Here is an 11,421-nt window from a genome sequence, read left to right on the forward strand (position 1 = left end):
AATTTGTAGTTTAATCATTTATTTCATATCAATAAGTGGTAACTAATTAAAATAAAATTACATATTTAATATAATTCTTATTACAACGACTATAATAATATTAAAATTTACTAAATTTAACTATTATAATATTTAATAACAATGAATTATATTTTAACAAATTTATTGGTTTTAATTAATTAATAATAATTAAGTGAAATGTAATAATTGATAAATTAAATAGCAGTTTGTAATATTTTATAATAAAAATATATCAACTAAAAAAGTTAGTTTGACTTTTTTTTTTAAAAAAAAAAATGTTTCATCCAACCACGCTTGTTTCATAGAAATACCTCGACAAATGTATAAAGCAAATCGCTTTTGGCTTACATCTCCCTTAAATGATTCAAATATCCAGTTACTAATAAGAAAATAAAGCAACTTTTGTTCAAGACTTCTAAAGTGATGCGAGCAGATTATGTGCACGGGGTAGTAGACGTAGTGGGAATATAGTATCCCTTTTATTGATCCATCAATTTATTTGCTTCGGTAGTGAACCTACTAAATTTACAAAGGGGTTTAATAGGAAACTCATTTCAATCAAAAACACGTGATTGGATTCAAATAAATACAAAATTACATGTCAGTGGCATATGGCATGCCAAAACCAAACAATAGATGAGCTTATGTAGTAGCTCAACTATTTCAACTAACACGAGGTTACTGAATGCTTAATACATTAAACTTTTTATCGATTATTATGTTTTTCTAAATTTCATCTAATGTAAAAATTTGGTTCTCATTCGAAACGTTGGTAAATAATCCAATAACAATTATCTAAATTCTAATACAAACTCTATCATAAATTTAAACAACCCAACTTTATAGAAATTATTTTGTATAATATTTTGGTTGATTTTATTTTTCTCATTTCCCCTAAGTAAACGAAAATTTAAAGAAGTATAAAATAAATCAATTTCCAATAACCATTGGAAAGAATTTAAAATTATTGTATTTTGGATTATATAAAATCTCTTATAGAAACAACCAATAACCATCGAGTATCGAAAAGTACGAAGTCTTCTCAAAATAAAGCTTGTGGGGTGACGCCTTGATTATTTTTGTTTTTTAAATGCGTAAATAAATCACTTAAATAACATAAACTGAGCCACTTAGGCACGTACAATAATTGAATAAATTAATATGAAAAATAAGACTTTCTATTTTGTTTATTATTAATTGAAAGGGCAGTACCGTACTTTAACATTTGTACATGACCACTTGTCCTAGGTTGGGACAGTGCGTGCATTTCACACGGAAGCGAAAACAAAATATATTATTTTTATTCAATTATCATCGTTTCATAATTTGTTTTTATATTGAATTTTTTTAAAAAAGGCCAATTAAAGTGGTATAAGGTATATATTTTATTTTTTCAAAGCCAGGTGGAATGGTGAATTTTAAATTGTAGATGATAACGTGGTCAATTCAACCCTATGGACATGTTATTATTAAAACTATGGTCAAAATACCAGTCAGTAATATTGCTAATTTGAGCATGTATTGTGTTATAATCTCCGATCAAAAGGTTAAAGAATCGAATACTCATCTCCACGTACTGTTAAACTAAAACAAAGTAACAAATTTTTATGTTTTGGTTAAATTATCATTTAAATTTCTATAATTTCATTGTAAAAAAAATAAATTATAGTTTCACCAAAATGTTGACTCTCACACATATGTATGTAGATGGTGGGAGAATGATTTGAACTTGTAATATATCTTTCTAATTGTCAACGTGAACCTAGTTTAACGGTAACTGATATGTACTCATTTTTTCGATTATGTTTAAGTTGATAGATTTATTATGCAATTGTTTTGTCTCTCAATAATATGAGACAAAAGACTAAAATAAATATAATGCAAGACCATTCGTCTTTTTTTTTTTTGCAAGTTAAAAATATACCAAAATAAATATATAATTTATTAATACTTCAACCCATTGAAGTATAAAGAAATAAAATAATTTAACGTCAAAACCTTTACGAAAATAGTTTAATTTCTCAATAAATATCAATTATTATTTTACGAAATTCAAGTGATAATTTTTCAATACGATAATTTAGGGTAAAAAATTTGAACTCACACCGTTATGGTTAAAATTTGATATATTAATCAATTAATTTGTGCTTAAACTAGCAAGTAATAGATACATTATTAATTATACATCACACAACGCTCACCTAACAAATAAAAAAATATATATAGAAAGGGACAATTTTAATTAGTTTAAAAAATGTTAAAGTTTAGCGTCGCGCATGAAAAGGACAACAAATGAATAATGGCGACAAACCAACGAATAACAAACAATTCTATTACTTTATTTATCCTTAAAAAAAAAAAAAGAATCTATTACTTTGATTAATTAAATATTACTTCTAAAATAAATAAGTATACCTGTTTCCACGGATCTCTAATTCTATATTTATTTATATATTAAAACAAAACAAATAAAGAATCTTGCAGGTCGCAGCTAATGCTATAGTGATTTTCAAAATGATTGATTCATATGTTTTTTCCAACTTTGATATAAATTTTCTCTTTATAAACGCCGGTAAGTCCAAATAATACCAATAACAATTATCTAAATTATAATACAGACTCCACCATGATTTTAAATAAACCAATTTTGTAAAAATTATTTTGTACCATATTTTGATTGATTTTATTTTTCTCATTTCCCCAAGTAAACGGAATTTCAAGAAATATAAAATAATCCAATTGGAAAAAATAACTATTGAGAGTGGGAAGGTTGCGAGATTTTGTCTTAACCATTTTAATTTGTTTAAATTTATAAAATATAAATAAGTAAAGTCTGTATGGATAATGCCTTGATTATTATTTAAATAAATCACTTAAATAACACAAAGTGAGGTACAATGATTGAATAAGTTAACATGAAAAATAAGACATCCTAATATTTTTATTAGTTAAAAGGGCAGTATCGTACTTTAATATTTGTACGTGGCCACTTGTCGTAGGTCGAGGCAGTGAGTGGATTTCATACGGAAAGGAAAACAAAATATATTATTTTGATTCCATCATCACAATTTAATAGTTTATTTTTATATTCGAAAATAAATTTATTTTTATATTGAAATCTTTTAGAGGCAAATCAAAGTTATATATATATATATATATATATATATATTTGAGGAAGAATATTGAGGTGTTTACTAACTACCATTAACATGGTAACTAAGATAAAATAATGCATAAAATATAATAAATTAATAACAGTCAATTTTGAAATAGTAGTTCCTACTTATTAGCCTTATTCTTTTATAAAATGAATGGTGAATTTTAAATCGTAGATGGCAATTTGGCTCATAACACCAAATGAATAGGTTATTATTAAAACTATTACGGCAAAAATACTGTGAGAATAGACCTCGAAATGCATTATTACCTCGATCCGATCGAATATCCATTTGTACATATTATTTTAATTTGAAGAAAAAATAACGTGAATGTTGATGTTCAGGTCCAATTATCGTTTAGATTTCTATTGTTTCCGTAAAACTTTGTTATATTCATAAATGGAAAAAAAATATTCATCCATGTATATTTAACATTTGTTTAATTGATAAATCCAATTCCCCGGTCTCATTTGTTGTGTTACTATTATTTTTTTAATTTTGAACTTCTATAAACAGAGAAGAAAGTCACATCGCCCCACTTATATATTTGAAATATGTCATGAATAATGTATCGTTGCGTTCATACCTATAAATTTTCAATTGAAATAATCCTTACCGCCTAACAAAAATTTGAGGAAAGGACACCATGTAAGTTATTTATAGTGACAAATGAAAAAAAAAAGATAAAAATATTTTATTGGAAGACCAAAATAGAACTTAAAATAAATACATCACCAAATATCAACTAACATATACTCTAGTCTATCATTTATAGAAAAAAAAAATCATACTATCTTAACAAAATTTTAACATACTTATTTTATTTTATTTATTTTTTTTGTTGTTGTTAATATTTGTTAACCAAGAGCATGTATTGAAGATACAACATTACTGTGAAATCATGTCTCTTAGACTATCAATGTTTATTATTATGAGTTTGAATTCTCCTACCTCATTTGTCGTGTTACTATTATTTTTTAGTTTTGAACTTGTATAGACGGAGAAGAAACCTTAACCACATAACCCTACTTATATATTTGAAATACGACATGAATAATGTATCGTTGCATTCATACCTATAAATTTTCAATTGAAATAATCCTGATCGCCTAATAAAAAATTTGAACACCATGTAAGTTATTTATAATGAAAAAAAAAGATAAAAATATTTTGTTGGAAGACCAACATATAACTTAAAATAAATACATCGCCAAATATCACCTAATATCTCATCAGCATTCCGTTTCGATTCAGAACATTTTAAAACAATCATATAAAGATGAAAGATCAAATAAAAATTAATTTAAAATTCATCGATCAAAAATATATTCTATCCGAATATTGTTTATTTGAATTCACGGTAGAATGTAATTTGACAGTATAATATAAAAAGAAAATTCTCAGTATATTCTCCAATGCCACCGTAGATAAATACCGAGAATAATGCGCCTGGTCTTCAGCGAAAGCACACGCTTTGGCTTTGAATTCGACGCGCAGCCCGAGCCTCATCAATCAATATCTGATTTCAACAATTTTCATCACTATAAAATTTGATTTTCCCACTGACCCATCTCCAATCATTCGAGTGCCAAAAGTTCCAGATTCTTCCCCGGAGATTCCAGGCTCCACCACGATCGTTTTCTTCGCCCTGCACATGCAGAATTCTCCCATTCCAAGTTCCAATACGTGATCATTGATCACCCTGGGATTCTCCTTCCGTTGATCTTCCAACCCCATGTGCCGTTTCTTTCATCCATCGGCTTTTGATCGTCGCCATAGTTCCATCTTGTCGCCAGTTTTAACTTCGATTTCTGCCATTGGGGCTACAGAGAGAGCTTCAGATTGACATTCACTCTGAGAAGGAAGTTTGTTTGTTCGTTTCGTTCCATTTGCCGAACAGAAGGGGAAGATGAGGGTGGTCAAGTCTCAGGTGTGGCAACCGTGTAAGAAGAAGAGGTCTTAATCGGCGGATTTTGACGCGAGAAAAGAGGGTGAGGGTGAGGGTGAAGCAGATAGAATTATCAGAGATGTCTTCCAGGTCCGTTAGTCATAGCAAAGCGCGGGTGGGGAGGTACGAGCTGGGACGAACCCTTGGAGAGGGCAGCTTCGCCAAGGTTAAGTTCGCTCGGAATTGCGAGACAGGAGAGAACGTGGCCATCAAAATCATCGAGAAAGATAAGATTCTCAAGCACAAGATGATCGGCCAGGTATAATTTAGTGGTTATTGTTAATTAATGGGTGATTTTACTGTATATTGTTTGGTTTGACTTTTTGGTCTCTTCTTGTTGGATTTTGACCCTCTGAATCCGAACCCATCATTCTATAAAAAATAGACAACTAAGAAATATCTAATTCGGTCTAAATTGAATTTAGCTGCTAAGGAGACTTTATTATGCACTGCGATGATGTGCCAATCCCTTTGAGATTGTACTAGATGATTGGTACAAATTGAATTCGTCTATGGGGCTTGTTTCCTTTCCGTTGTGTGTATCTGAGTGCGAGTTTAAGTTGACTTTTGACAGTAATACTAACTCTCTAAAATCAGTTTAAAGTAACTTTAAGCATTCTTAAAAGTTCTTAAAATTACTATTGACCATCTAAGTAAATACTATGAAAACTTTGGAAAAGTACTCTTCACCTTTTTCAAAAGACTCACCGATCTTACCTAAGAATCATTAGAAACAATCTAAGAATCATTTAAGAGACGGCCACAAATCCCAAATAATTCAAGCATGAATATGCATGTTTGACTAGTACATATTAAGAAACTGGGAAGTCTTTTATTCTTTTGTCGGTGAGTGTGCATTTAAGAACCATTTAGTAATTTGGTGCATGATCTGGATTATTGTCGACCGTTCTTTTCCCAACCGAAACCAACACTCAATTAGGCCACTGAAACACAGTCCTCCACCTCTGGTCTTTGAACTTCTGCTGAAAACTTACCAAAGTAATCTAAGTTTTGTTGGATAACCATTCTTTTAATTTGAACCAACAAATTTTGATACAATTTAACCGTTAACTATACTTTTGTATATATGCAGATTAAACGTGAAATATCAACGATGAAACTCATTAGGCATCCAAATGTCATACGCATGTATGAGGTTAGATAATGTTCACTTTTCACCTATGAATTTATTGTTTTTTTCATCTCCTTTTCTCAAATATCCTGTTGCATCTAATATGAGTCTATGACATTAGTTATATTCTTGTGCAGGTGATGGCTAGCAAGACCAAGATATATATTGTTTTGGAATTTGTAACTGGTGGAGAACTTTTTGACAAAATTGTGAGATATTTCCTGCTTTTTATCTTGCATTCATGCATCCAATTGCAACTGGTAGTTGAAGCTGCAAATATTTATTATTTTCCGTGATTCAGGCAAGCAAGGGAAGATTGAAAGAAGATGAAGCAAGAAAGTACTTTCAGCAGCTTATTAATGCCGTGGATTATTGTCATAGTAGAGGTGTCTGTCATCGAGACCTAAAGGTGCATAGAATGTTCTCAAATATACCATTTATTTGTCAATGTTATTAAATATTATTTTTATGAAACTGCATTCTAAATAGTCTTGGTAATAAAAATGGAGACAATGATATAGTTACTAAAGAGGTTTTTGTGTCTATGAACTTCAGCCAGAGAATTTATTATTGGATGCTAGTGGTGTTCTAAAAGTTTCAGATTTCGGATTGAGTGCTGTACCTCAACAAGTTCGAGTGAGCATTATGTTAATATTTATCGATTCCCGCAAGTGATTTAAAATTACATGCTTCAAATATTTGCATGTTTTTTAATTGATGGATTCATGAGTAATCCTTATCTCTCTCATCAGGAAGATGGATTACTTCACACAACATGTGGAACGCCCAATTATGTTGCTCCAGAGGTATATTGACTTTTCACTTGGAAGTATCAATTAGTTTGCTCACTTTTTTTTTAGTTCAACAAATGTTGGGGATTTCGAACCTCCCATCTTCTAGTTGAGGTTGAGTTATATTCAGGTTGACATTATTTTACTTAAATTTACTGTCGTGGTTGAATATTTACATAATAGGTCATCAACAATAAAGGCTACTATGGAGCAAGGGCTGACATATGGTCATGTGGGGTTATCCTTTTTGTTCTCATGGCAGGGTATTTGCCATTTGAAGAATCCAGTCTCATGGAATTGTATAAAAAGGTATTTATGCTTGGACACTTTTAATTTCTTATTAGTTCATTGTTCTTGTAAGTTATATTAAAAAGGTATCTGTGCAACCTGTGCTATTGTGCCATTCTTTTAAGATTTGAGAACGTAGTGTGAAATGTGAATGTCCAAATAAGGCAAAAAATTAATTGTGGTTTATTTTCTATAGATTACATCATAAGCTCAAACCATAGCATTTTATTTGTGATTACAGATTTTCAAGGCTGATTTCACGTGTCCGCCATGGTTCTCCTCTAGTGCCAAGAAACTAATCAAGAGAATCCTGGATCCGAATCCATTAACGGTATGACTTTTATTTATTTTATTCATTCCCCCATTGCTTGTTGGACTGTGGAAAAGCTTGAATTCATTATGGGTTTTATATGAAATAGAGAATTACAATTGCCGAGGTCCTTGAGAATGAGTGGTTTAAGAAAGGATACAAGGCACCTGCTTTTGAAAATGCTGAAATCAGTCTTGACGATGTTGATGCCATCTTTAATGAGTCAGCGGTAACACAAGTCTTTTTCAGCATTTTGTTATGTATCTTAAGGGAACTAGACATGACTTTTCTAATGTTGCAGGATACTCATAACCTTGTTGTTGAGAGAAGAGAAGAACGACCTGCTTCACCTGTCACCATGAATGCGTTTGAGCTCATCTCAAAATCTCAGGGCCTCAATCTTGCTACTCTTTTTGAGAAGCAAATGGTAGGTTTTGATCTTTGCTTATAACAAAAATCTTATGTTGAACAATGTTGTTTTCTGCAATGATCCATATGAAGTTCTTAATATTGATATCATTTATTTATACAATCTTAATACCAGCACTGACCGAATTTTATGGTGACTAGGGGGTAATTAAACGTGAAACAAGATTCACGTCCAACTGTCCTGCAGATGAGATCATTTCCAAGATTGAAAGGGCTGCAGTTCCTTTGGGTTTTGATGTGAAGATTAACAACTTCAAGGTGGGCCTTTTTTTGGTAAAATTTATGATAGGTAGAGTTTAGCTATAAGACGAAGGTGCCAATGCTTTGAGGCTGAAAAATACAAATCTTTATAGAATCATCTGTAGCTTACCAAACTGTTTTTTGACTTAAAAAACGTCCATCGTGTCTATCACAGATGAAGCTCCAAGGGGAAAAAACTGGACGTAAAGGTCATTTATCAGTGGCAACAGAGGTGCTCCTCTTCACTTTGCTCCCTTCTGTCTTCTCAATGTCTATCATTCCTAAAACAATGGGGAAGGATATAGTTGTCTTAAAAAGTTCTCTTCCCCAGATTTTTCAGGTTGCTCCTTCATTGTACATCGTAGAGCTCCGCAAAGCAGGAGGCGATACTCTAGAATTTCACAAGGTACGAATCAATACGTTATACACTTGCAACAACGGTCAATGAATCATTTCATAGTTGACGAATCTAGGCACCCTACTATGTTTTGAGTTGATTTCTTTAAGTTCTGTAATCTGTCAGTTCCAAAGTTCTAACAGCATTATCTTGTTATACTCATAGTTCTATAGTAACCTCTCAACTGGACTGAAAGATATCGTATGGAGACACGGAGACAAGATGGGGCAAGAGGCCACTGGTAAGCATGTCGCTTCGCTTTCATTAAGATAAATGGAAGAACACAAAATGAAAAGCCAGTAAACAAATTGGCAAAACTAGACTTTATATGTTATTTTCCTTTAATTAAAAAATGTTCTGACATGGATTTTACTTCTTATTCTCCAGGTACAGGTTTTTGAAAATTCTAGGTGATAGTTGATACTCTCTGAAGTGGTGGTGTCGTCTCTGTGGCTGTCGTATTTATGTTATGTTCAATTATGTAGCGAAATTTATCTAAGAATATTGAAATGTTAGATTATAAATTATTAATAGACAGTTAAAATATATACAAAATTGTGTGTACACGTAAATAGATAAAGTTTTTTTCTCCTATTTATTTAAAAACATGATTCGAAACAAAAAAGTAGCTATTTACCGTATTTAAATTACATTTTTTCTAAAAGTAAAGGGGTTTTAAATAAATTATATATATATATATATATATATTTATTACAAATGATAATATAGTATTTTACCAATTTTTTTGTAGAATGCTTTGGGACAGTATTCACCAATTTATCAAGATACAAAATAATTGGATATTTGTTCAAGTTTATTAACATTTGTAATATCAATTTCTTAGATTTTTTTAAAGTTGTTTTAGGTATCAAGTGATATGCTTTTAGTTAATTAAAAAGCATTTGTATCTCAGATTTATATATATATATTATATGCTTTATTTTTACAAGAGTTCTACACATTCGGCATATTCAATATTTGAAAGTTCATCGACTGTATATATTATGCAAACTTCGTAGTAAATTTAATGTCGATTACAGTCATGTAGAATACATTTAGTTTCATGTAAAAAGTATTGTAAAAAACGTTTCATGTAAAAAGTAATATTTGTGCTAATTACAAACACCAATGTTTTTATCTATCTATCTTAATTGTTTGAAAAATAAATTATAATAAAACGCCTTTTTTTTATATTTTTATGAAAATTATATTATCTTAATTGTTTGAAACATAAATTATAATAAAACGCCTTTTTTTATATTTGTATGAAAATTATATTTGACAATGTATATTATCATTTTTTTAAGTACAACGTGTGTGATGGATGATTGAACTTACGACCTCTAAAAACGTATATTTTCAAATACAAACTTTATTAGGAAAGAAGAAGAATATTTCAGCCCCGTGAATCGTAATGAAAACTTCATTAAATGGTGTGACGCACCTCAAACTTTGTAATCCCATTACATAAAAAACTGTAATCCTACCAGATTCCTACAATCCATCAATCTCATTTTTATTCCTTATTTCGTAGACCCCACATATATATTATAATTAATGTAGCCATTGATTAGATACATATAATTTTTTATTTGTTTTTTATACTTTTATGATTTCTTCTCCATTTATACTCCATTTTTTATGAGTTTGATGTAATTTTATTATATAATATGATAAACTAATATTAATTAATATCAATAAATTTTTTAAATAGATATTATTCTTTTTAAATATTAGAATAACAAAACGTAACAATATGTTATATTAAAGTTGAGTTGTTATAATAAAAAATATTTTATTTAATGTATTTAATTATTCATTATGTATTAATATTTGATAAATTGTTATAATAAAAAATATTTACTAAAAATAATATAGTAATAAAATAAACTAAACTATATTATTATTGTAATAAGATTAGTATAATAATATATTTGTAATTAGCTAAAAAGGAGAAATGGGTATATTAGTAATTATCATATATCTGATTCCGATTTCATATCGTTTTAGTAAACAACATTAAATGAATTCTAATTACGATTACAGAAAATTTATGGTAAACAACATCAATGGAATAACATAACGATTGATTTTCATTACGATTGGAACAATTGTGGATAAGTAAATGTGACATTGGTTATTTATACTAACCACCACTGAAAATCTAACAGAGAAAATATATTTTTAATTTTTTTTAATACAACATTTAGTTGAATTGCCGTAAGAACGAAATTGAACCATCGAACTTTTGGTAAAGTTCATATGTTAGTACTAAGATTGTTCATGGATTGGGTTGAGTCGAATCGAGGTTCTGTTTGGACAAGAAACGAGGGCTCGGGTATTTTTTAGACTCAACTCAATTATTCAAATTGTAAATTTTTTCTACGGCCTATTTTCGCCTTCGACAAAATGTCAATTTATATAAAATAATTTTAGGTGCTAAAAAAAAATTGCATTGTAGCGAACATAGTTTAGCGGTAAAAGTGCAAGTCATTCCATGAATCCCTCGAGGGATCCTTCGATTTTATTAATATTCCAATCAAAAAATTTATTTCTTAAAAGTATTTGATGCTCTACCTCTCGAAACCCAAAAAACCATGGTAGAATATTTGGATTGGGTTGGTTCGGATTATTTGAGTCATTTATTCAAAGTATCGTATAACAACATCATAATAATAATAATAATAATAATAATAATAATAATAAT

At 29.6% G+C, this 11,421-nt stretch overlaps 1 protein-coding gene across 2 annotated transcripts; it reads left to right on the plus strand.

Annotated features, from left to right (window-relative positions):
* The first annotated feature begins 4,587 nt into the window (after nt 1-4,587).
* On the plus strand, nt 4,588-9,369 carry LOC111015768 (CBL-interacting serine/threonine-protein kinase 23). 2 transcript variants are annotated; one of them, XM_022290914.2, is made up of 15 exons: nt 4,596-5,386; nt 6,221-6,283; nt 6,397-6,468; nt 6,561-6,668; nt 6,815-6,895; nt 7,012-7,065; nt 7,234-7,359; nt 7,580-7,669; nt 7,758-7,877; nt 7,950-8,075; nt 8,219-8,335; nt 8,493-8,549; nt 8,649-8,723; nt 8,880-8,955; nt 9,102-9,369. In XM_022290914.2, exons 1-15 carry the CDS (start codon nt 5,207-5,209, stop codon nt 9,113-9,115), a joined length of 1,359 nt encoding a protein of 452 aa, XP_022146606.1. In that variant the 5' UTR covers nt 4,596-5,206; the 3' UTR covers nt 9,116-9,369. The 2 variants fall into 2 exon arrangements, with proteins under 2 accessions (XP_087981534.1, XP_022146606.1); XM_088125408.1 differs by having other exon boundaries at nt 4,588-5,386; nt 7,758-8,075.
* Nucleotides 9,370-11,421: the final 2,052 nt, after the last annotated feature.

The sequence above is a fragment of the Momordica charantia genome (assembly GCF_013281855.1).
Source record: "Momordica charantia cultivar OHB3-1 chromosome 1 unlocalized genomic scaffold, Mcharantia_2.0 BLBB01000001.1, whole genome shotgun sequence".
Taxonomy (NCBI): Eukaryota; Viridiplantae; Streptophyta; class Magnoliopsida; order Cucurbitales; family Cucurbitaceae; genus Momordica; species Momordica charantia.